This window comes from Vombatus ursinus, unplaced genomic scaffold (genome assembly GCF_900497805.2).
Source record: "Vombatus ursinus unplaced genomic scaffold, bare-nosed wombat genome assembly UNPS02014799.1, whole genome shotgun sequence".
NCBI classification, from domain to species: Eukaryota; Metazoa; Chordata; class Mammalia; order Diprotodontia; family Vombatidae; genus Vombatus; species Vombatus ursinus.
Window position 1 is genome coordinate 29,820,299 of NW_020954577.1, and position 26,294 is coordinate 29,846,592.

The window sequence follows — 26,294 nt, forward strand, 5'->3', positions numbered from 1 at the left end:
GTGATTTGCTCTAAGTCTGGACTATCTAGTTCTGTGTAACTCCAGGTAAGTGGCATGTTCTTCCCAGGGCAATTGCCCAATTTTAGAATTCACATGGATGCACCAGCCTGAGTTCATGGATTCATTATCCAATTTTGGGCATATTTTCAGTCAAATCAAGAAGCCTCCTGATGGCAGGGTAGGATGCTAGACCCTCTATTCATATTTCTATGGTATCAATTGCTAAATAACTACCCCTCTCCTTAAGGGACAAACAAGACTCTATTGGTGCGGTATCGGTGCAGATATTGTTCATACTACACAGAAACAAGAATTATTTAACCCAATAATTCATAAAATACAACGTCTTTTCTTAAACCACATCGAGAATTTCTTGAAAAATTTTCAGGGAAGCTTAGAACAAATGATAAGGTAAGTAAAGGCAAATAAATGGAGCCATCAATCCACTACAGGTGCCCCAAGGCTGTAATACTAACGTCTAGGTAATCAGGGATACTGCTTTAAGGTGATGCTGGTTCTTAAAAGTCCACAGACTATCTGGGCTCATAATTACCTTAGGTAATGCATAAATAATTCTTTAAAAAGTCAAGAGAATGAAGAAATGAAATTTTAATACCAGGCAGATAGCTGAATAATAACTCTAATTTGTTATGAAAGCATTTTGTTATATGTGACCTATTTTTTATCTGAATTCCAAATTTTATCTTCCAGGGAAACATTTTAAAATCTGCATATTTGTATGCTGAAATGCGTCTGCAACAATATTTTGAAAAATGCAAAGACAAAGTCTCTGTGACAATAAAAAATAACAATTTAGTCAAATCAGTATCAATCTGCTTGGGTTATCCACTAAAATTTCTGTTTTCTAGTTCTTTTAAAAAAAATTCATGAGAATCAATTAAATCTTTGTTGATACTACTTTTTCCTTTACTTCTTCACTGTAGCATGGCACCTAGCACACCAGTTTTAAACCAAAACAGTGATTTCAAATAATGAGAAGAAAATACAACCACTAAAAAAAAAGGAAAAATAGTTTTTTTTACTATCTCAACTGTAAAAGTTAATTGGTTCTTCACAACAGTTTGAGAAATAAGACCTTCTAGTATAAAAGAGAAATCAGGGAAATGCCAGAGATAAGAGCAGAAGACAGGATGAAAATAAATTCCAAACTCCTTAGCCTGACACTGAATGATTTCCATAATCTGCAGCTTACCTTTTCACCCCTTACAAATTCCACATTCTAGCCAAACCAAACTCCCTTCCATTTTCCCTACCTCTTGGCCCTTCTATATATAGAAAGATACTTGCTGGCTCCTAAAATAAAGTTCTCTTGCTGAATACATGATGAAAGACCTAGTTCAAATACCACCTCTTCCAGAATCTTCCTTCACTTCCCTTGGTCGAAAGTGATCTCTTTGTGATTTAACATTGCACCCTGTCCGTTATAAATCCCTTTTTCAATTTGATTTTTGAATAAAATGTATGCATTTCTTGTCCCAGGATCTGAACTTTATTTTTGCTCTCTGTTACTTTTGCCTTACACACAGAAATCACTCAATCCATATTGTTTTAGCTTTATCTAAATAAGTGATTCCCAATGGTTTTTATCCCTCAAACCCCTTCCAACAATAATGATAAAAAAAGAAAATGTGCCATGGATCCCCAGGGTAATTTAATATACTACTCATAATATTCTCTTAGATTTATTCATTAAGTGTTTACAGTAATGACAATGCTAACTTTTGTCCCAAAAGCTCCAAAATTAAAACAGCATTTTATAGCTATAATATAAATTTTATTCTACTTATAATTATTAAAACTCTAAATACAAAATTGTAAGACAATTATTAGTATTTTATGTAGAACATTCTGTAAGAATTAAAATAATAGAGCAAGACTTTAAATGTTTACTATATCTGTACTTAGCATAGTGCCTGGCATATAGTATGCATTTCATTCTTAACTAAGTAAGTTACAACTTAGAAAATGTTTAACATAAAAATCACATCCAAATTTAATTTCAATGTTGAACTTTATTTAAATAAAAGTTTGCACTATTTGGCACAACATCATACAGTCTTAAAATTGGTTCCACATTTTGATTTAAAATTAAGAATAAAATGAAAATGTTTGCTCACACAAACACATGGGGGAGAATGGAAGGAGAATTTTACAAGCTCCCATGCTAAGAGGCAGAAATTCATTTTAACTTTTTAGCCTTTTAGCCAAATGATGAAAATGAATAGCTAGTAACAATATAAAATATTTACTTTTCTACTGGTTAATGAGAGTAGTTTCATCTTAAAAAAAACAGCATTTATATATAAACCAATTTTTATAAGACAAAAATCTCTTCAGTCATGACTTTCTTCTCTTCTACCACTTACACACCAGCTATACTTTCTCAAAAACTGACTAATCAAATACAGCCAACTAGTTCATTTGAGAATCTGCCAAATAGAATAGTAACACAAGTGAAGGATATGTTTTAAAAACAGCCTTTAATATTGAAATACGGGGTAATATAAAGTTTGTTTCTGCAGAAAATTTGTTACAGTCCACGATGGTTTCAAAATGGCATGTAATGTTGCATGCCCACGGATCACGATTTTTAAACACCCCAATATGTGCATTGCTAAAATGCAAATACACAGAACAGCTTGGTCATGTGATTACACAGATGAGGTATGATTACAGGGTAAGAGAAGGGAACAAGGGAGCTGCTCTGCTGCAATGTATAAAAATCAAATGTGGGTATGCAAATACACCAGACCATTCATTGGGAATTGGTTTGAGCTTAAATATTGAGCCCTTGTGGTGGTTCAGAAACAATTTAGTAACAAGCTGAGAAACTGCAAGAACACTGCACTTAGTCAGAAGCAGAGTCTGGTGTAATAACTGCACAAACACCAAAATCACTGCCCACACATAATCATGATGATTTTGAATCACTGAAGAAACAATGTGACAAATACACACATGCCTGTTGTCACGGAGGAACTGCTTAAGGCAGCATTGAAGATTTTTAGTGTGAACCCCTTGGACCACTGTTCAAACTACTAAATGAGAATCACTGATCTAGTGTTGATGAGGACAGATAACAAAGCTTTTTCTATTTTCAATTCTGAATAATAATCAATATCAGTGAAAGAGCAGCATAGTGTAGTGGATAGAGAGCCTGTTCTAAGCCAGGTAAACTTGTTTCAAGTTCTGCCTGAAACATACACTGGCTAAGATTCTGGGCAATCCCTTTAACTATTCAGGTGCCTCAGGCATATATGACTATAAGCTGCAGTCAGTCAACAAGCATTTATCAAGAACATACCTGGTGCCAGGTATTATACTAAGCCAGAGGATATACAGAAAAGCAATAAATACCCTCAAGAAATGTAGACTCTAATAGGGAAGACAAGAAGTAAATAACCACATAGTATAAGATAAATACAGCATAGATGGGAGTTGCAGATCTATACTAACAGAGCTAGCTTCTTCATGAGGAGTTCTCTATACCAGGGAAATCATAGATCTTGTTAAAAAATAATTTAATAACAAAAATATTATCTTCCAAAATTTGTTTGCAAAAACTTGCTCTTTTGGTCCCTCCTAGTCCACAGGGGATATAGCCAGCACCCTTGTAAACTGGGCCATGAGCCAAGCACTGGCCTTTCTCTTCTCAAACTGTAAATAATGCCCTATTTTGGCTGCTTACCAAAAGCAGTGAGGCCAACAGCCTTAGTTAGGTCTTGTTATCAGGTTAGGAGTGGGAGAGGTGAGAAGAGAGAGAGGGGTAAAGAGAAGGGGAGGAGGAAGGGGGAGGGAAGAGAGAAAGAGAAAGACAGAGACAGAGAGACAGAAAGAGAGACAGAGAGGGAGAGAAAGAGACAGAGCACAAGCGTTTTCCATTAGCTCATCTCCACCTATCAATCTGAGAAAATCACTCTTGCATTTTACTTTTAGTGGGGAACTCCTGAAAACAGCACTGTAGGCTTTGGAAGGGGTCACATGCTTCAGACTAATCATGAATCCAAGAAGTTTCACAACCTAAAGTCTGGGTTTTCTACAACAGTTGTGCTATAATTCATTTTGAACATTAAATTTGAGCCCTTAAAGAGGCTAATTTCCCATGTAAAACATTTTGCAAATTTCTGATGGTCCTGGCCATAAGCAGGTGGTCTACAAATGCAAACCTTAAATAAGTTACTCTTATAGAAAACAAGTGATGCTCAGAAAATCCAGTATTTTAGGCAGATAATAATAATAGAATATAAGTGGTGTCCTATGAATATTGACCATATATATGGAAGGAATGGGGGGAATAGAGAAAATGCATAGAGTATATAGAAAAGGTATAGAGAAAATAACTTGCCTTCACTTTAGATTATTTATTGGCTGGGGGGTACAAATAAAAGAATTGGAACTAGGGTAGGTTGGAAGGAAAAAGTGACCATTTTCTTGGTTATACTTAACTATGTTTTAAAAAAAGGTGCCCCTTATCTGCATTTCTTGGTACCAAGTATATGTTTTCCACATGATGGACATATATTAAAGAAAATGCATTTTTCCATGACTTTGTCCTTTTCCCTAGCAGCCATCTCTGCTCTTGTCCTGGATGAATGTTTCTGTTTGTGATCTCAAATTATTCTGAGTTTTAATACAGTCTCCACTACCCCTAACCCTTCTTCCACTCCCACGTAATCTTTGCCCCTAGATCTACACACCTCATTTCCATTTCTCTACATAAATAAATTCTCTACATAAAACAATAGGTGGTACATGCAAAAGTAGTATAGTTCCAATTACTTGAACAAATACAGGGTTAACACACGGTGGTCAAGATTGTGAAGACTGGGAATGACTGACTGAGGGAGTTTTGAGACACCAGAGGTCACATGGTGAAGCTGAAAAGTAGGTTTAATCCTAATGAAGGAGTCTGAGAGGTAGACAATTATAAGGAGGTTAGGATCAGAGACTGGAATTTCAGACTGCATATCTGGAGAGACTGCAAAGTTCCAGGTATTAATGAGAATGGGTAAGGATATTAGATGAGGAAACTGAGGACTGGGGAGTGCTTTATGTAATTTGCTCAAGGTTAACATCACAAGATTGGGGGCAGAGTTAAAATACCCCACACTCTCCCTCAGATGATTAAATTCCCTTGCACCAGAGAGGGAGTTCTCACCAAATCTAAATCTGGGTAAGCACCTTGAGATCCCTCCACATGAAGATGGGCTGCTGAAACTGAGAAGGTTAGTCCTGAATTTAGGGAGGATAGGACAGCTGTCTTTAGGAATCTGAAGGACTGTCACAGAGGGGGCAGGCTTATTCTGCTTGGCTCCAAAGGACAAAACTAAGCGTAATGGAAGGAAGCTGCAAAGAGGAATATTTAGTGTTAAGGTAAAGAAAGCTTTCTAAGAGCTAGAACTATTCAAAAATGGAATGGAATGGGAAGTAGTGAGTTCTCCTTCCCCAAAGATTCTTACTAAGCAAAGGAATGGTTGACCACTCATCAGGAAAGTTTTAGAAAAGATTCTTGTTTATGTATACCTTGGACTAGAAGGTTCTGAAAGGCTAGGATTTTCTGAAATAACATTTCCTCTTTCAAGGAAGTCAATTTCACTAAATAAACCCATTCATTTTTAGGAGAAATTAGAACAGATGGAGAAAGAGGAACTAAAGTAAACAAATGTAGAGTTGAGAAAAATGAGTTTTTAAAATTTATTGTAACATCTTCATCATGGGAGAAATACAGCAGAAATGTCTAGAAGTTTATTTTTAGATACCAATTAATCATCTATTCAACAAATTAGTTTCTTAAATAGAAAAAATGCCACATGAATTAATAAATATTTCCATAGAAGCATTCGGTACTTGAAAAGAAAAATGAAAATTACATGGATGCTATTTTATCTTTCATACACTGACAGTATTTTCCTGATAATATTAATAGATTTTTAGCAACTCTTCTACTTCATGTGATAATGTTTAGGGTTATTTTTTAATACCATTTCCATTGGTTATAAAGTACAGTGTTTAAGCTATCTTATGTGTCGCAATAATGGTAACTTCATAAATCCCTGTTTTACATTTGCTCCAATGAATGGGAAAGAAGCTTAGCTGGAAAGACAAAATAAAAGGGAAAAGAGAGGGGAAAAGATTAAAAAAAAAAGAATAATAAAGAAGGAAAGTTTGGGCACAATGAAAAATTATTCATTTCACTTAAAGTTCAAAAGAAGAGTTACACCATTATTGCTTTTTTTTGGTTCAGATTTTCTTTCCACTTAGAATTCGAAATATCTAAAGGGTAGGAAACAAAGCGAGATCTCTTTTTACATTCTATTAATTTTACTGCTATTATCTTTCTCTTAAGAGCTAAAAGACCAGTTGAAAATTTAAAAAACCAAATATAAACAAAAAAAATCACAAAACAAATGTTACTGTTACTGAAAATGTAAAAGTGTTTCAATTCATAAACAGTAAATAATATTAAGTTATCATCCAAGTATATGTAGCACAAAGCTGTATGCACTGACAGTACCTTCCCTTCCCTCAACTCTTTGCAATCTTGCTTCCATCCTGGTTAATAAGCTGACCTTGCTCTCTCCAAGGACATCAATGAACTTGCTCTTTATTAATAAATGCTGAGTGTTTTCTTCATCCTTACCATTCTTGTCTTCTCTTCAGCATGTAACAGCATCTCTGAATCTGATGCAAAGGATCCAAAGTTGCTTCCCCTTGGATTTTCCTGACATTGTTCTTTTCTAGGTCTCCAACACTACTTTTTCCTTTAGTGGATCATCATCTACATGCTGCCATCTTTGTCTCTGTTCTGGGCTCTTTTCTCTCCTTTCTCTAAGTAATCTTATCACCTCCCAAAGTTTCAACTACCACTGCAACTAGGACTCAAATCTACTTATCTGGTCTTTACATCTCTCCTGAGCTTAAAGCTCTCATCTCTCATTGTTTGTAGAGATAAATTTCAGAGGGTCTGTGAATTTGGATAGGAAAAATATTGTATCTTTATTTTCACTAACCCTCAAGTGAAAATTTGGCTTTTCTTTTCCTTATTAATGTAAGCAACAAATCAGATACTTTCTTATCACGCTACAGTTGCTGTAGCTATCTCGAAAGATAATTCACCCTTACTACTACCTCAAAATCACTGTGTTTATTAGACCAGTCTGTTACATACATCATGTCCCCCACAGGAGGCATTTCCTAGCTCGGCTACTTGTCAGAACCCTCATCCTGCTAACATTACTTGGTGTGTTTTCTGTATTGACTGAACTGTGTACATATTTACCACCCAGTCAAATGTTAAGGGCCTTCAGCACACAGACTGTTTTCCTTTAGCCTTTGAGCAACGTACCTGGGACGTAGCAGGTGCTTAATTAATGCTAGCTGAATTTAACCAAATGCTAGGGTTTTTTTCAGTAACATCCTTGAGGGTCAGACTTCGTTCTGCACAAGTCAAACTATTACATAACCACCCACACAGCCACGAAATACGGACCACAATCTCTCAACAAAATACAAGGTAAAATAAATCTAATCAATCAATAAGTATTTATCAAGCACCTACTAGATGCCACATATTGTGACAGTTACTACAGACACAAAGAACAATGAAACAGTCACTACCTTCAAAGAGCCTGAAATCTTCCAAAAGAGTAAAGTGCACATAACTAGATACAGTTAGTTTTGGTTTAATGCAACATTTTGTTGTTGTTCATTCTTTTTTCAGTTGTGTCTGACTCTGTGTGACCCCATTTTGGGTGTTCTTAGCAAAGATACTAGAGTGGTTTGCCATTTCCTTCTCTAGCTCTAGATGATGAAACTGAAGCAAACAGGGTTAAGTGACTTGCCCAGAGTCACACAGCTAGGAAGTATTCTAGCTCAGGATAGATGAATCTCAGGAAGATGAGTCTTCCTGACTACAGGACTGGCACTCTATCCACTGTGCCACCAACTTGTCCCAATGAAACACAAGTATTCCTAAACAAATAAGAAAAATCACCATCCTGCTATGCAAAATTGTGTAATAAAAACCAATTGCTTATGGGGACAAAAATTCATCAATGATATTAAAAAAAAAGAACCTCATGAAAATGGTAGCATAGTGTTATACCTGTAAAATGGTTAAGAAAAACATAACTGCTACACTAAATAGTGACTGAGTCTGAGGCTTCAAGCACCTATCTATCTACTTAGCTTGTTCCCATGGAGCCAAGTTTTGCAAAGTCAATGCTGTGAGGGAGAGGGCAGCTGCAACTCCAAGACATTGCAGCTGTTTCTCACAGACAAAATTACACATAAGCAAACAAGAAATTTGTGTTATGCTCCAATTGTTCCCCAATATGTCAATCTTGTTGGAACAAATGTGTGTTTTCAAAACAAGCATTACAGCAAAACTAACTTGTATATAGGTGATAAGGAATACTGGGGACAAGACACTAGGTAGAGGGGGACAAAAAAGGGCTTGATGCGGAAGGTGGTCTTTTACTTGGGATTCTGAGACAGAAGGGAACTAGGGGGGATGCATTCCACACATTCAGGACAGTCAATACAAGGTCATAAAGATGGGGGACACAGAGCATTATGTAAGAGGAACAGTAAGAATGCTAGTTTAAATGGATGATAGGATACATAGAGGGTATTAATGTACAATAAGGGTGTAAAGATAAGTTGAGGGAAAGATGTAAAGGTCTTTAAATGCCCAGAAGAGGAATTCATTACTAACTGTAGAGATAACAGGAAGCCACTAGAGTTTATTGAGCAGGGGAACCATGGTCAGACCTAAAGTTAAAGAATATCACTTTGGAAGATATATGGAGGAAGGATTGGAAACAGAAGAATCCAGTTCTTCTAGTCAGGAAGACTAGTTAAGAAGTTATTGCAATAGTCTAGACAAGAGAGGAAGAAGGCCTGAATTATGGTGGCGTGTGTGTTTGAGTGGAGGAAAGGGGATGCATATGAGAGAAATGATGGAGATACTATCTAGCAATCGAATGACCATGTGGGGTGAGAATGAGGAGTCAAGGCTGATACTGGCGGTACATCTGAAAGACATAGAAATATAAACCACACAAACTATGGAGAGAATTTATTTTTACTCAATTTTAACTCCCTTTTAAAATTAGTTTACAAGGTACTTTCTCGCACTAAATCTTTGATCCTATGATAATAATCCCTTTAAAAATCCATAGGAAGTAGCATGAAAGTCATAAAATGATGATGATGACGACAATAAAAACATCAGTAGAAGACATAACAGGGCTGAAGATCAGTGAAATTGGTCCTCCCTTACCTGGCATTAGCAGCCAACTTGCCTAAAACCTTACAGTCCCATGAAATGGCTATTCAACCTGTCCCTTCCTTTTGTTTCTACTCCCATTCTTACAACTACAGTTTAAAAAAGAAAGAAACAAACAAATCCTTATTCTTTGACATCAAGGCTATCGCAACAGTTTCTGATCTGATCTATCTACCACTCGGCTTAACTCTGTCCAATCCTTCCTAACAACCTAAGTCAAATTAATCTTCCTAAAGTATTAACTTTCTAGTATCTTGATACTTTGGTACTCTGTTATCTCAATGTGGGTACTTCCTCCAAAATCGTGCATCAGAACTCCTTTATGTCTACCAACCTATGGACTCCTGTATAGTACTACTACATAGTCCCTTATATAGTACTTTGGCACTAAATTAATTTTCCATGGGAAATTCATATAGCATGCTGGAGGACTGCCTCTACTTGTACTGGCATTATATGAATAACAGTTGAGTGCATGGGATGTCCACGGGTTAGCCTACAAGCCTGCTACGTAACCCAGCATGTCTTTTTGTCAGCTTTCACATTGTTCTGAGGATTTTTTTTAAAACAAAACTTTTACACAATTCATTGTAAGATGCTCCATTTCCCTTATGTGGAACTCCATTGCCTTTCAGGTGACCCTCAACTTGAATTCTTTGGAAACTGGCATTCTGTAATTCACACTCAAAGTATCACCGGAATTACACTAATGTTAAAAAGATGGGTCTTTGTTTCAGGGAGAAAAATCACTGCACAATTTTCCAAAATCAGTCCAGTCTGTTTGCTGCGTTCTGTTCAACACTGGGCCCAGAGCACTGTCCACAAACATTCATTGTCTGTCTAAGACACAGGTACCAGCTCTGTGGTTTTGCTCATTTAACTGTATGTCACAGTTTGCAAAAAAGATATACTTCATCCACTGAGTTTTTCTGATGTGGATATTTAAGCCAACAATTCTGGGTGATTACGAATCTGACAGAATTCTCCAAAATATCAGGGCTTGATGAAATCAGCATGTTATCAATAAAGAATAGTATATGGAGGATGTCATCATCTATAAGAAATACCTCTTCCATCTAGAATGTGTGTTCAAAATTATTTTTCTTTTTTTTAAATAAGTTTTTATTGACATCATTTTCACATTATAAATGGCCTCAGTATTCCTCTCCCTTCCCAGAGTCATTCCATGTACAAAACAGTATTTCTTAACACAAAAGAAAAAGAGGGAGTGGATAAAACACCAACCCTGGAGTCAGTAGTACCTGAATTCAAATCTGACCTCAGACACGTAACACTTAATCGCTGTGTAACTCTGGGCAAGTCACTTAATCCCAATTGCCTTGCCCAAAAAAAGGGGGGAGAGGGGAATTCTTCATAGCTTATCAATACACTGAAACAGTATAAAATATGCAACAGTGAGAAGTGTCTTCTCATATAATGTAAAATGAGGCTGAAAAGATAACAAAGATAAAAGATAAACACATGAGCTCATATTGATTCTAGAGACATTTTAGGAAGCCACCAGAGTTTATTAAGTAAGGGAGGAGCATGGTCAGATCCATGCTTAAGGAAAATCACTTTGGCAGCAGTTGGGCAGATGGAATGAAGTGGGAAGAGAACTGAAGCTATGATAACCTGGGTGAGAGGAACTCAAATGGAAGCTAACTGAATAGAGAGGATGGTTGACAGCAAGAGATGCTGTAGAGGTAGAAACAGCAAGATATAGCAACTAACTAAATGTGAAGCATGAGGGGAGACAGAGGTCTTGAGTATAACACCAAGGTTATGAACCAGGAGACTGAAAGAACTGTGATGCCTATCCTAGAAATTGGGAAGACTTGAAGAAGGGTCAGTCTGAAGGGAAAGGTAATGAGTTTAGTTGGAATTGTTGAGGTTGAGAAAATACTGGAATATCCAGGCTGAAATGTCCAATAGGCAATTGGTGATGTGGGATTGAAGCTAAGGGGAGAAACTGAAGGTAGAAACATATCTCTGAGAATCATAAGAACAGAAATGATAATTAAACTCACAGGAACTAATGAGGTCCCTGAGAGAAGAGAAAGAGGAGTGAGCCTTCGAAAGAGCCTTGGGGAAACATGGACAAAAAAAACCATAAGGATCAAGATCTAGATAACGAGCCAGCAAAGAAGTAGTTAAGAGGTAGAAGGAGACAGTGTCAGGAAAACCTAGAGCAGACAAAGTATCCAGGAGGAGAGGGTACATTTACAGTATTTTGTAGTCTACTTCAGTTATTGTGAATATAGTGCTTTGTAATAATAAAGCACTATACATGAACTATCACTATTGGCTCTGTGTGCTTCTGAATTCTAGTTCTTTTGGATAAAACAATCAATCCAAGATGTATATGGTTAGTAATTTTCCTGGGGATTAATCACAGAATGCGGTATGGCAAAAAGGACACCAGAAATATCTGTGTTCAAGTCCTGCCTTGAACACATTAGATTTATGATCCTGGGAGACCTTTTGGTGCTTTTAGGCAACCTTGTAAGACCATTTAATTGTGGAGAAGATGCCAACATGCACTGAAAGGAGATCCCTTTCCTTGTAATTCCCAATGCAAAGTAACTGCAGATCCAATCCCTAAGCCTATCTCTAACAGTGGTAACAAAAAGCAGACTAAATTTGGTGTCACAAAACCTGGATTTGACTGTTGAACCCAAACATTTACTAGTTATATGACGTTGGGCAAATCAGATTCTCTCCAAGCCTTGGTTTTCTCATCTGAAAAAATAGGATACTCATTCCATCTACCAAGGAGGGTTACTGTGATGACAGACTTCTAAAAGAAAGTTTTACATTCATGTGACTGAAGTATTTTTTTTATCTCAACAGATCTGTGATCTCCTTTAACAGTACATATGGCAACCTAAACATAGTTCTCATCCTATATGACACTTGGTCTATATCTTCTAAAAAATTCTCCATAATGGGGTCTGTGCAAAATACAGTTTGTCTTCATCTAGGTTTGTTTTTTAATTACCATAGGAGGGTTACCTATGTCACACGTGAGAGTTGTCCATTTGTTATCTCAGTCTCCCCATATGAAGATCTCACCTTGTGAGGCCATATAAAATTATTTCTTGTTAACAATTTGTTGGTGATAATAAGGTGCAGTCTACTTAAATCTACCATAAATCTCTCCATTTTGCTGAACTGGTTTTTTTCCACCTTTGTTCTGAAATCTGTTATAAAGGATGATTCACTAGGTAAGTAAGAGAAGACATATTCTGAAATTAATGTGGTATAACAAAATATAAATAAAAATACGCTTTGGGAATAACAAATAACTAGAAATTACTGAAAGTTTTGTTTAATTCCCCAATTTCAATTTTTTCATCCACATCGTATTAATTATACAGACAAATCATTGTTCATCTACAGTGCCTATACATACTGCAATAGAAAATACATGCACTGATAGATTAATTAAGGACTTAACAATAGAAATTTGTATCATTAAAAAGGCCAAACATATTAATAGCTCATCTATTTGGTGTACTTCCTGTGTAGATTACTTTTAGTGGGTGGCCGTGGATTTTGTGGAGCGAAAAAGACCAGTTCAGTAAAATTACCTAACACACTGATGTATATTACAGCTGACACACTATTTGAGAGAGTCTAAAACACATCTTTTCAACATTACTATTCTAATGATAGTTTCAAATCACAGAACACCCAAATCTCAGAAGCATCAAAATTTTAGGTGATGTAAAGATCAACGGAAAAATACTCGGATTCAACAAAATCAATCCAAATGCAGTGAATCCACAGTCATCAAAAAATAACAGGATGTTGTATGTTGCCAGATTTAAAAAAAAAAAAGTTCTTCTATTTCCCATATATTTGTTCTGCTCCTTCCAGATATCCTTGAGATATTTTGCCTTAGGGTTTCATGCCAAGCTTTTGGGAAACTTGGGTTTGTTTCTGCCTCTCCTGCCTTTCTCTACTTTATGTTGCAATGATGCCTGTAACTGTCCATCTTCTTCAGAGAAGCAGGTGCTCATTAAATAAGTATTACCTTTTGCTGCCAGGTCTTTGCCTAGAAAAGATATTCAGTGTTGATTGGCTAAGTCTGGGAACTCTTTTAGACTTCTCACTGTGGACTTTGTCTTTTTTACCAGAAAAGCATCTGAGAAATGGTAAAGGTGAGATTCAATGTTTTTACATTTATCTATATGCCTCTTTTCCCCCAGAGCAATAGCTTGTTTAATAGGCCAGGCTGGAGTTCTTCAACTTTATCTTCTAATGTAATCTTAATTTTGACCTTTGTTCTAACTAGTGAATGATCTGAATGCAAACAGATGACTGAATCTGATTACAAAGTTAGTGCCCAATTTTTTTCAGTCCACTAAAATGTGGTTATTTTCTCCTTCTCTCTCAAAAACTTTTTATTTGCATCTCTTTCATTGGTCCCACAGCCAAAGAACTCATCAATTAATAGTAACCCAACTGCTTGGTGATGGTCCTCTCCATTCTTAGCTAGATTGGTTTTTCAACGTGAGACACCATCAAAATCAAAACTTGGCAGGGCTTGCACTCCCCTGAGTAAAGCCCTCAAGACCTCCTGGTCAGCTCTCTATAATAATGAGATACCAGAGTAGAGCTCTTCTGGAAGATGACTATGATACTCAAGCAAAGAGGCAATATTTGAAATGAAGTAAATAAATTACTTATTATTTATAACAGAATAACTATTATACTTGATTTTTAAAATTTTCTAGGTAGAAAGCACAGTACCTTTGCAGAGACAGAACAAAACTGCATTATAGCTATGACTAGTCTGCAGTTCTTAATTAGGTCAACGCCTTTATACTGAAATGTTGTTGTTTTCTTATTGTAGCTTTGTGTTATGGAGGAAGAGCTCTATAGTTCCATTCATCAGAGACTTCAACACTTAACCCCAGTGCCAGGTTAATCCATATCCATTTGCCCACTTTCAGTCACTACGCTTGAACTAAACTCTCAACTTTCAGTACAAGGATGACCTGCCCATCCTTAATTCAGTACACTATAGGACTAAAAGCTGGTTTAGTGCTCCATCAGAGGACATTTCAGAGTAAGGTAAGTATGTAGGCCAAAAGAAATGTAACCATTCAGCATTACTTGTGAAAATACTATAGATGCTCACTTAACTAACCACATATACACATGAAACGCACTGTGGCATGACAGTGTTAAGAGAGCTAGCCTCGGAATCAGGAAGACATGGATCAAGTCATACTGCTGCCATACACTGGCTATGTGGTCCCTAAGCAAGTCAATTAAATTCACAGTATGCCAGCTAACTGGAAGAACAATGTGAAACACCTGCAAAGCTACAGTTTAATCACAGAATGTAAATTAAACACAAGTCACCTACTATGCACATACTTCACTTTTAAATTGCAAAACTAACTAGAACATCTTTATCTTCACTACTAATAAGTACAGTTTGGTTTCCTCTAAATTTCTTCATTTTTCGGTTCTTCAGATTTCGTTAAGTTTCCACCTGTGGGGATGGTGGCTCATCTAAGGCACAATGGAGCAGTTTAACAGTACTGGATTCTAGAGGTGATATGCAAATAACAGAATAACTACTCTTACGCTAGGAACCTGAATACGTAAAATTCAATTAACAAATGATTTAATGTTCATACTATTCATTAACTGATAAAAGCACCTACCTGCCTGACCATGGAGTCAACAGACTGCTGAAGGCAACAGTGGTATATGGGCCCAGACAAACTGCATACACCAAGGTGGGGACTAAAGGGCAAACCAAAGTGATTGATGTCTCCCATTGAGGATTTAAGGGAAAAATATGAACAGAGTAACAAATCACATGCCAGTATTCTATGGGTTTACAATCCACGCAGGAGTATGTATCCACATGGATGAAGCTAGTTTGATATATAAGGAAATGTGCTACGTGTGTTAAGATAAAGATACATTTATATTTTCTTTCCTGGAAATTCATAAAAACAGTTCCTCATTACATCAAATATCAATGTGGCATTAATGTTAAGCAGCTTGCTATCAATGTGGCATGAAAGAAAATAGCACAAGACAAAGTGTGGAAATAGCAGATTACAGAGGATGATGAAGGCTAGGCAAGAATGAGGACTTAAACTGGGAGGCAGGTGACAGCAACTGAAAGGTTTTCAGCAGAGGCAGTGCAAAGCAGGGAAAAGAGACGTCACCTGGGCTTCAGCACCAACTCAGGCATACACTGGCTGTGTGTCGACCTGTAAGACCAAACAATGCACAACACTGGTAGATTTCCATTGGCAGAGTGCCCTTACTAGTCTCCTTCCCCCACAAAAAGGCAAAGAGTAACATGACAAAGGTGCATTAGCCTGGCAGGTGGGTCACAGGGAGCTCCGGGGGAGGAAAGAGCATAGGCAGAACACTTGTCAGAAGACTACTGCAAGCCCAGGAATTGTTAATGAGGGCTCACCTCCAGTGACAGTAGTGGCAAAAGAGAGCAAACAGCAGATTTGACATTGAGGTAGCATGGAAAGACTTTGATGGGTTATACAAAAAATTTTAATCTCTTCTTCCTTTTATTAGTTTCAAAGAAAGAAAGAAATCCTTCACTCTTTATTTACCTGCCAATGTTAGAACGGCCAAAGACTTGTCTGCCAGCTCTGTTCAGTGGTGATTCTATTAACTCCTTAGCAGTTCTCTAATCTTAACTTTTTAGGAACGGACAAAGGAAAATTATAGTCATGAAGTGCATTTCTGTATAATTCATGTCATTATCTTTAATGCCCAGATTATTCTTCCCCTTGCCTCCTAAACTCTCTCTATCTTGCACATGCACGCACACACACACAAAATCTCTTTCTCTCCTTAACAAAAAAGTGAAATGGTTTTCTCCTGCACTGCCTTTCTAGGTGCTACACAGTAAGAATTGATCAATCATTTTTTCAACCACCAAGTTTTACAATCTACTTCTTATAGAAGCTTAGGTTTAAAAAAAAAACCTTATCTTTTTTAAAGGGCTAGGTTAAGTTCGAAGGGAAAAAAAAATTTTTTAAACTAACTCAAATTGAAAATACTATAGAACTGGGCATGTTTCTCTAGGACCCAGTTTCATCATCTGTAAAATATAGCAGTTGAACAAGATCCAATTTTTTTTTCCTATTCTAGAATTATGATTCTAAGCCTGTGAAATGGAAATTATTAAGTAGATTCACCACAGAAATACCATCATGATTGCTATGATTATAGCAAATGACATAAGTCATTTTAAGTATACAAGAGTATGAGAAATGCCACACTAGGTCCTATAATTGGCTAGTAACAAAAAGGGGTAAGTTTTCACAGAAATGTATTAAATCCTGCCATTTTTAAGTGGAAGAATCAAAAAGTGAGGAATCAAAACACTTGGGTTCCTAGCCTTAAATCAGCTGATTACCATCTGTTTGTGATCATAGGGTAAGTAATTTCCCACCTTGCTGAGCCAGAGTTATCTATAAAATGCAGGGGTCGGGTTATATGATCTCTGTGGTCCATCTCTGCTCCCCTTCTATGCAAAGCCCTTCCCCTCAAAGGCCAGTGTCTTCCTCTTCAAACTTTGTAACTTATAACTAACTTTGTGGTTGTTTCTGTTCAGTCACTCAGTCTGACTTTTCATGACCCCATGGACTACAACACGCCATCCCCTTCTATACTCCACTACCTCTCAAAGTCTGTCCAAGTTTATGTTCATTGTTTCTATGACACTATCTATCCATCTCTCCCTCTGCTGTCCCCCTTTTCTTTTGCCTTCAATCTTTTCAATTTAAGCTTCAGCTTCTGTATTTGATCTTCCACTGAATAGCTTCAATTAATTTAAGTATTGGCTGATGTGATCTCTTTGCTGAGCAAGGGACTCTCAAAAATCTTCTCCAGCACCACAATTCAAAAGCATCAAGCCTGTGGCACTCAGCTTTCCTTATAATACTACTGTCACAGCCACACACTGTTACTGGAAAAACCATAGCTTTGGCCACACAGATCATTGTCAGTAAAATGATGTCTCTGCCTTTTTTTTTTTTTAAAGTATGCTATCCAGATTTGCCATGACTTTCCTTCTAGGACCAAGTGTCCTTTAATTTCATGGCTCCAGTCACTGTTCTGCAATGATCTCTGAGCTCAAGAATATAAAATCTGACACTTCTTCCATTTCTTCTCCCTTTATTTGCCAGGAAGTGATGGGACCAGTTGTCAAGATCCTAGTTTTGTTGATGTTAAGTTTCAAGTCAGCTTTTACCCTTTCCTCTTTCACCTTCACCATGAGGCTTCTTAATTCCTCTTCACTTTCTGCCATCAGAGTGGTATCAACTGCATATATTGAGATTGTTGAGATTTCTTTTAGCAACCTTAATTCCAGCTTTTGATACATCCAGTATGGCATTTCACATGATGTACTCTGCACAGAAGTTAAATACATAAGGTGACAATGCACAGCCTTGCGGTATTCCTTTTCCAATCTTAAACCAATCAATTGTTTCATGTTTGGGTCTAACTGTTCCTTGGGAGACAAGATGATGTGGTACTCTCATCTCTTTGAGCATTTACTATATTTTGTTGTGATCAACACAAAGGCTTTGGTGCAGTCAATGAAGCAGAAGTAGATGTTTTTTCTGGAACTACCTTGTTTTCTCCATAACCCAGTGAATATTTGGTTTCCAGTTCCTCTGCCTCTTTAAAAAACCAGTCTGTTCTGGTAATTCTTGGTTCACATACTGCTGAAACATATCTTGTAGAATCTTAAGCATAACCCTGCTGGTGTGTGAAAGGAGTGCAATTGTTTGGTAATATGAACATTCCTTGGCATTGCCCTTCTTTAGAATTGGGATGTAAACTGATCTTTTCTAATCCACTGGCCACTGCTGAGTTTTCCAAATTTGCTGGCATACTGAATACAGCACTTTAACAGCATAATCTTTTAGGATTCGAAATAGTTCAGCTGGAATTCCATCACCTCCACTAGCCTTATTGCTAGTAATGCTTCCTAAGGCCCACTATATTTAATTATCCAGATGTCTGGCTCTAGATCAGTAACCACACCATCGAGTCTATTGATGATGTTAAGATCTTTGTTGTATGGTTCTTTTGTATATTCTTAGCACCTGTTCTTAATCTACTTAACAGAAGTAATCTTGCTTAAGAAGTCCCTTGCTTAGCTCAATGAAGCTATAAGCTATGCCATGTAGGCACCCAAGATGGACAGGTCATAGAGGAGAGTTCTTACAAAAGGTGATCCACTGGAAAAAGAAATGGCAAACCATTCCAGTATCTTTGCCAGGAAAACCCTATGGTCAGTATATTAAAATGACAAAAGAGATGATATCTGAAGATGAGCCTCCGTTAGGTGTCCAATATGCTACTGGGGAAGAGTGAGGGACAATTACAAGAAGCTCCAGTACTAATAAAGTAGATGGACCAAAGCCAAAAGAAGCTCAGCTGCCAATGTATCTGACAAAAGGAAAGTCTGAAGCTGTACAGATCAATATATCTAGCTATTTCATTTGCATATTTTTTGTAAACAATTCTTTAAGAGTAAGGATTGTTTCATTTGTTGCATTTTTATCACCAGAGTCTAGCACAGTGCTTGGCACGCAGTAGGCCTTTAATAAATGCTTGTTGACTGATCACATAATATACAATATATGGGTATCAAAGAAAATAAATTAGACATCTTAATGCAAGGAGGCAAATTTGACCTCATATCATTGAAACTTTGTGGAATCAAATCTAAGAAGGGAACATGACTCTTAAGTAAAAGAAGAATACCTAAAGGGGTGGGGAGTGCTGGGAAGCACTACACATAAAGATATATTCATTGAAGGAAATCTTGAAACCAGAAGAGGGGAACATGGGGAGTCTTTAAAGGAAGTCTTTATCTTTTTTATATCCTGGACCCCCTTCAAAATACATAAGATTAAAATGGAAACCAATGATATCAAATACAATTACCAAAAAGGATTTTTTAAGTTCATAAAACCAAGCCCCGCTTCCAGTAAAAATCAATAGCAAGCAGAAACAGAAGTAATATTATCATCAGAATATGCTACAGATTTCTTCAATGGAAAGAGGAAATTATCCAGCTATCTAATATAATTTCAAAAGCAGAGCAGCTAATAATTTCATCCTTCAAAACTGGGGAGGAAGCAACAATGGAAAGGACTATTGTAAACCTGATTTTCCCCAACAAGGAGGAAATGGTTGTTAAATATAAAAGACAGAATCCTTGGGAGGGAAGAGACTACCTTCTCCACCTTATAATCTGTGACAGAAGAGAGGAAAACTAGGCACAATCCAACTTGAACTCTAAATTTTGGGAGAGCATTCAAGGGTTCAGAAGAAAGTAAGTACAATCAATATAACTCAAGATTCTACACAAGCTGAGGAGGAATGAGAAACTTTCAATGATGTAATTCTGATGACACAAAGAGAAATTATTTAAATGAGGCATGAAGGAAATACACATAAAGCATCTGCTACATGCCAGACACTGTGCTAAACAGTTTACAAATATTACTTCATTTGATCTTCACAAAAACCCTGGGAGGTAAGTGCTATTGTTATCTCCATTTTACAGTTAAGAAAACTGAGACAAACAGAGGTTAGGTGAATTTGCCCAAGGTCACACATCTAATAACTAGTGTCCAAGACAACATTTGAACTCGGGTCTTTTTGACTCCAGAACCAGCACTCTATCCACTCTAGGAATTGTCTAAAGGGAGCAATGAAAACTCAAAGGGAAATCCAACAACTTGAAATTTTTTTAAAGACATGTCTGATGACACTGATGACTTCTATTTGAAATGTGGAGAATTATCCCTCTGTGTGATGGAACATTATCTCCAACCTGAGACAACACATTTAGGCTCATTTTCTCCAATATGCTGACCATACTAAAACAAAAAAGGCACAGATGCTTAAGTCGAGTCAAAAGACTTGCCTATGACAACAGTCATAGTAGTAGCCGTTACAGGATCATCCTCAATTCCTGGGTTTGGAGCTGAAAGGGACTAAAGAGTTTATCTAGTCTAACCTCTCAGGTCATGGCCCAAGGTGACAGAAAAATTGCCAAGTTGGAATATAAATCCAAATCTTCTTAACCCAAATCCTGAACTTTTCCATTATACTGTACTAGCCTAACATTTTTATCTCTTTACGTCCAACATCTACAATATTTAATGTTTAATTAAATTATAAAAACTATAAGCTAACTGTTTAAGGAAAAACACATCACTTTTTTTTTAAAATAATAATTACTACGGCTATAGCGGGCAGATACATACAATGAGCAAAACAACTGTTTCTGAGAAATATGGCGTCATGATGGATGTGGAGACCAAACTGAATTTTTAAAAATATCTTTTTACTTTTAATTCAAGTTTCTTATGCATTCTCCCTCAATCTAAATATTCAGGCAGTTACCAGGTTCAGTCACCTCTCTCCACACAGTATCTGTCATCCACTCACATTTCTTCATCTCTATTGCCTAGTTTAGAACCTTATCGATGCTTAATTGGACTAACAGAATAGCTTCTTCTTTTGTCTCTGTGACTCTAGGCTCCTCTTTCTCCATGAGATTTCTCCAAACAGATTCCTAAAGCAGAGGATTGGCAGTGTTTCTCTCCCACTACGGAAGCTTCCGTGACTCTCTATTGCCAGTATGAGCTCATCACAATCTGGGTCTAGCTAGCCTATCTTTCCACAGAAGGATTTCACATACTCCCCCTCACGTACGCTATGTTCTACCCAAATTCACCTACTTGCCATTCATCTTACGTGACGTTTGAGCAGCCACCTCACTGTCTTTGTTTGCACAGGCTGTTCCCCCTACTGCCTAGACAAGTCGTGTCAAACTCCCCCTGCAGGCCACATTTTGACTTGGAAAACCACAAATATTTTTTTAAAAAAAAGTTATTTATCTTGTCAAATATTTCTCAATTGTGTTTTAATCTGGTTCAGGTCTGATTCAGGAATTTTCCAGGCTGAGCCTGTGGCTCTGAGTTTGATACCTCTCTCCCCCTATCTGTTCTAACTAGAATCCTAAGTCTCCTTCAAGACTCAGTTCAGTGATCCCTTCTAAATATGGTCTTTCTTTTAACCTTCCAAGTTGTTAATGTTCATCCTCACTCAATAACTCTGTATATATTTTGTATTTATTAATCTGCGTACACATGGTTTCTTAGCTAGTTAATTTAATCCAGTTCAACAAAAACTTAATGAGGGCCTACCATGGTATAATCTTCCAAAGAATATAATCGTTCTCCCAGTAACTTGTATGAACATCAGTTCACATAAGTTTTTGTGAGACATATTTTAAATAAGAACCAATGTAGAGGAGAACAATTTATCCAATAGAAAAGAACAACTTTGAAAGATTTAAGAACCTCAATTAATGCAATGACCAACCACAATCCCAGAGGACTCATGATGGAAACTTGAACTCAAGATGCAGAATAACAATATATTTTTGGATGTGGCCAATGTAGGAATTTGTATTGCTTGACTACGAATAATTGTTGCAAAGTTTTGTTCTCTCCCCTATACCACCACCCCAGCCACAAAAATTGGAAGCTTCTGAAAGAAAGGGGTGGCGGGAATATAAGAAGAAAAAAGGAGTGAAGGGAGTGTCACTGAAACTTTTTTTTTTTTATATCCAGAAGAACTGAAGGTAGACCAGAAAGAATCATAGACAAGCAGGACAGCTTTGAAAGTTACATACTGAATTTATTAAATATTTCTAAAGAAAAGTAAGTAGTAAACACTACTTAAACTTAGTGTTTTCAGTTCATAATAAAAACAAATCTCCAAAAGAAAATAAATTAACCACCAGCACAGTTACTTTGATTATTTTACATCATAAGGAGAGAAATAATTCCCTTTCTAAAAACAGTAGCTGGAACAAGTATCTCCACCTCTTTGTGGTGTCTATTGTTAGACTGATATGTATATCCATAAGTATGTGTTCTAAATATACTTCTGATGCTACTTGTTCAAAAGAATCTCAAACTTCAGGGCAGCTAGGTGGAGCAGCAGATACAGCACCAGTCCTGGAGTCAGGAGAACCTGAATTCAAAAACCATCCTCAGACCTGTGACAATTAACTAGCTGTGTGACCCTGGGCAAGTCACTTAACCCCAATTGCAAGGAAAGAAAGGAAAGAAAGGAAAGAAAGAAAGGAGGGAGGGAGGGAGGGAGGAAGGAAGGAAAGAAAGAAGGAAGGAAAGAGAAAAAAGAAAGGAAACTAAAACTTCAACCCAATGGTGACTTCATTGTCATGAAGGTGTGACATTCAAAAAGTTCACAACATGTGACTATTACATACAAAGTGAAGGTTTGTTCTTTAACTCTTTAAATGTAAAGATGCACGTAAAAAAAGAAGTTGAGTACTCCAAATTTTGACAATTTTAAAAGTAACCACGAACCAGTTCTGATGTAATTTCTCCATATGGAAGCTAAGTTTTAAAATGCTTCAGTAAGAAAAGCAAATATCATATGAGTCACATATGCCTAGACTGACAAAGAATTTAGCCAAAATCAAAGTTCTCAATGTTAGGCCATGAATACTAAATTAGACTAAAAATGGTTTTAGTATTAATATTATTCAACAAAATGAAGACAAATCTTTTCGAGAAATGGTTGTAAGGCAAAATTTTCCAACTTACATGTGATAAAATGACATTTCAGAAAAAAACGGGATTCTGGGAAGAAATGGAACAGGTTTTAAGTGGGGTAAATAATTCACTACTAAGAATTCTGTTCTTACTTGGTTGACAGCAAGTGAAGTTGGGAGGAGGAAGGAGAAGAAAGCAATCGTATCTTTCCACCTCTGCATCAAATCAATATATGGAAAACTAGATCAGGTAAACATTTCAGTCTGTTATCAACCATGCTGGTGATTTTCAATTTCATATGCTCAAATCTTCAGATAAGAAAAGACTAATTTATGTCCTAATTTTCCTTTCCTACAAATATCGGAGTGCCGACTCAAGCAAGGGGTACGATGGGAGAAGGGGAAAGAGAAAAACTGAGCATTTCTTCTTCTAATTTTAGTGCTCTTATATTTTAAAAAGTTAATACAGGATTAGTCTCTGCCCATGTAAACAAACATGAAGAATCAAGTCATGGTAAATATTCTGTTTACAACTTACTTTGGCAAATGTTAGGTAAAATGGGAACTTAAATAATATGCTTTTTAGTAAATAGAGCATAACATACCAGATAAAATAAGTAGTTCAATAATCTCTGCATCTCCCAGATAAGCAGCAGCATGTAATGGTGTCCTCTTTTCATTGTCCTATGATAACAAGGGGAGAAAAGTTTTAAACAGAAAAATCTTTTAATATATTTTATTTAAGGGGAAAAACACAAGTATCAATTCCCAAAGTTGAAATGATCCATTTTTCTAACTTTTGAGGGCCATGAACTCTGACCTGGCAAGGATATTAGTGTATCAATTAAAAGACAAAAAGCATCAGACATCAAAAGACTTAGGCCAGATTCTTAAGCCTTATATGACATTATGAAATGATTTTATACTTTATCTGCATAATGAACTCCCTATTAGAAACACATGATATTCCTATTTTTAACATAACAGTTTCATATTTGTTTTCATAATGTCTTTTCAGCTTTTCAACTTTAAATTTAGCAACACGAAATTTAACACATCTTAATCTCTTTAGGTAAAAATTCATCAGGATTATAGATTTAGAGCTAAAAGAACTTTAGAAATCATCATCCAAAGATCTCATTTTACATATGAGGAAAATAGGAACCATAAACATTAAATGATTGGCACAAGCAGTAACTGAAAAGAGTCTGGATTCAAACTCAGGCATTGGCCACAAATCTAATCTTCTTTCCACTAAACAATAATGTTAATACTTTGGATTTGATCCCACTTTGAAAGAGCTTTATAAACTGCAAAACAATATGTAAATACAAGCCGTTATTATTATTGACAAACCACCTAAAGCTTAAAACTGCCATCAAGACATTTGAAACACACGTATATTAGAAGGCAATTTAGTGAGAAATATTTCTGTCTACTTTGTTCAAAATATCAATGAAATAAATTTTGTAATTTAAAAAAAATCTTTTTTTTTTTTACCAATTCAAATTGAAAGGACAAGAAAAACAAATAAATAGTTTTAGAATTCTGAAAATCCTGAACTTATTTAGTTTACTGAGAAAGGGAAATATTTCAGGTCATAAAGGATATGTTAAAGAAGATGGTAAAAATGATCATAACTTGTACACTTGCTTTAGGGAATATTAACAAAATGCATGGGAAGCTACAGGCAATCAAATAAAACCTAAAACATCATTTGGATACGTCTAACAGTTACTTTAAAAATAAAAGAAAGTGGGGCAGCTAGGTGGTGCAGAGCATAGAGCACTGGCCCTGAAGTCAGGAGGGCCTGAGTTCAAATCCGGTCTCAGACCAGACACTTGACACTAGCTGTGTGATCCTGGGCAAGTCACTTAACCCCAACTGCCTCAAAAAAATAAACAAATAAAACAAAGAAGAAATAGAAAAATCTAAGGAAGGATGAAAGAATAGGAGACAATTAAATACTAAAAACAGGTATGTATCAAATATGAAGAGGCATCGTTAATTTATTGTTAACAATTGAATTTAGCAGCACCTTTTATAGTGGCAAAAACAGAAACAAAATGGGTAATCATTGATTGAACAAACTGCAGTACGTGATTATTGTGCAATAACATTGAAGGAAAAATTCCAATAAGGTAATCACATCAAAAAGACAAAACAACCACCATCACCACTAAGGACCATATTACTGGCTTCAGTTTACTCCCTGCCAATCTACAAACCAATCCCTAACCAAATGAGAAGGTCCCAGAAGCCACAGTTACAGGCTGTCTGCTTTCATCAAGACTGTAAGATCACCCAATCTGGCATCTGTTCCCTCTGTAACTGGGACCCTTTGCTTCCCATGGGAGGGAAGAGTTCAGGAGCTATTATCAGACAGACATTCCACTTGAGGTACACTTCAAATTAGGGACCAAAAGTTTCTACATGACCCTCCACTCCCACACAAGGACTTATTCTGAGAAATCTGCATGGCAGCAACTTTAGCATAGCCAAAAGATATTAGGGCAAAATAAGAGTGGGGAATGGAGAAGTTTGGGGGGACCTCTGTCAGCTATTGCTATAAAGATCCCCTAATACAATAAAGGTATACTAGAAATGAAGAAAATAATCAAAAGTTTGAACACAAGAAATGAGAACAGACCATGAGCGAGTGGCTGAAAGGCCTACTAAAAGAAATGAAGGAAAAGACACAGGATGAAATTACAACTGAGAAAAATCATAGAAGAACCACTAGCTTAGAATTCTGAAAACTTTAGCAAAGTAGTGGACATCATGAAAAAGAGAAAGGATATAACAGAACTTCAAAATCCAATGATACCACAAGAAATATTACTGCAGGTGGCAGCTAGGTGGTGCAGTGGATTGAGCACTGGCCCTGGAGTCAAGAGGACTCGAGTTCAAATCCGAACTCAGACACATGACACCCACTAGCTGTGTGACTATGGGCAAGCCACTGAACCCCAACTGCCTCACCAAAGAAAAAAAAAGAGAGAGAAAGAAAAAAAAAAAAAAGAAATATTACTGCAAAGTAAAAAGACAGAAAAATTGTTAGAACATGAGATAACTATTATCAAAAATAATTATCTGGAAAACAGGAAGAAAGATAATTTAATAATTGCTGGACTTCTTGAAAAGCACATCAAAAATATGATTATCATATTTCATGGAATTATTGAAGAAAATTGTCCAAAGTTATTAGAACTAAAGAGTTAAATAAAACTAGATAGAATCCTGAAGTCACTACCTATATTCAGTGTAGGATTTGTTCCAGTGCTAGAGAGAGAGAGAGAGAGAGAGCGTGTGCGTGTGTGTGTGTGTGTGTGTGTGTGTGTGTGTGTGTGTGTGTGTGTG

At 36.5% G+C, this 26,294-nt stretch overlaps 1 protein-coding gene across 5 annotated transcripts in view; it reads right to left on the bottom strand.

Moving 5' to 3' along the window:
• ANKRD28 (ankyrin repeat domain 28) overlaps positions 1–26,294 on the bottom strand; it is a 200,390-nt gene that overhangs the window by 85,334 nt on the left and 88,762 nt on the right. For all 5 annotated transcript variants that reach the window (XM_027872244.1, XM_027872242.1, XM_027872241.1 and 2 more), the window contains exon 3: positions 23,540–23,618. In XM_027872244.1, coding sequence (XP_027728045.1) covers positions 23,540–23,618 — 79 coding nt within the window. The remainder of the gene's footprint in view (positions 1–23,539; positions 23,619–26,294) is intronic.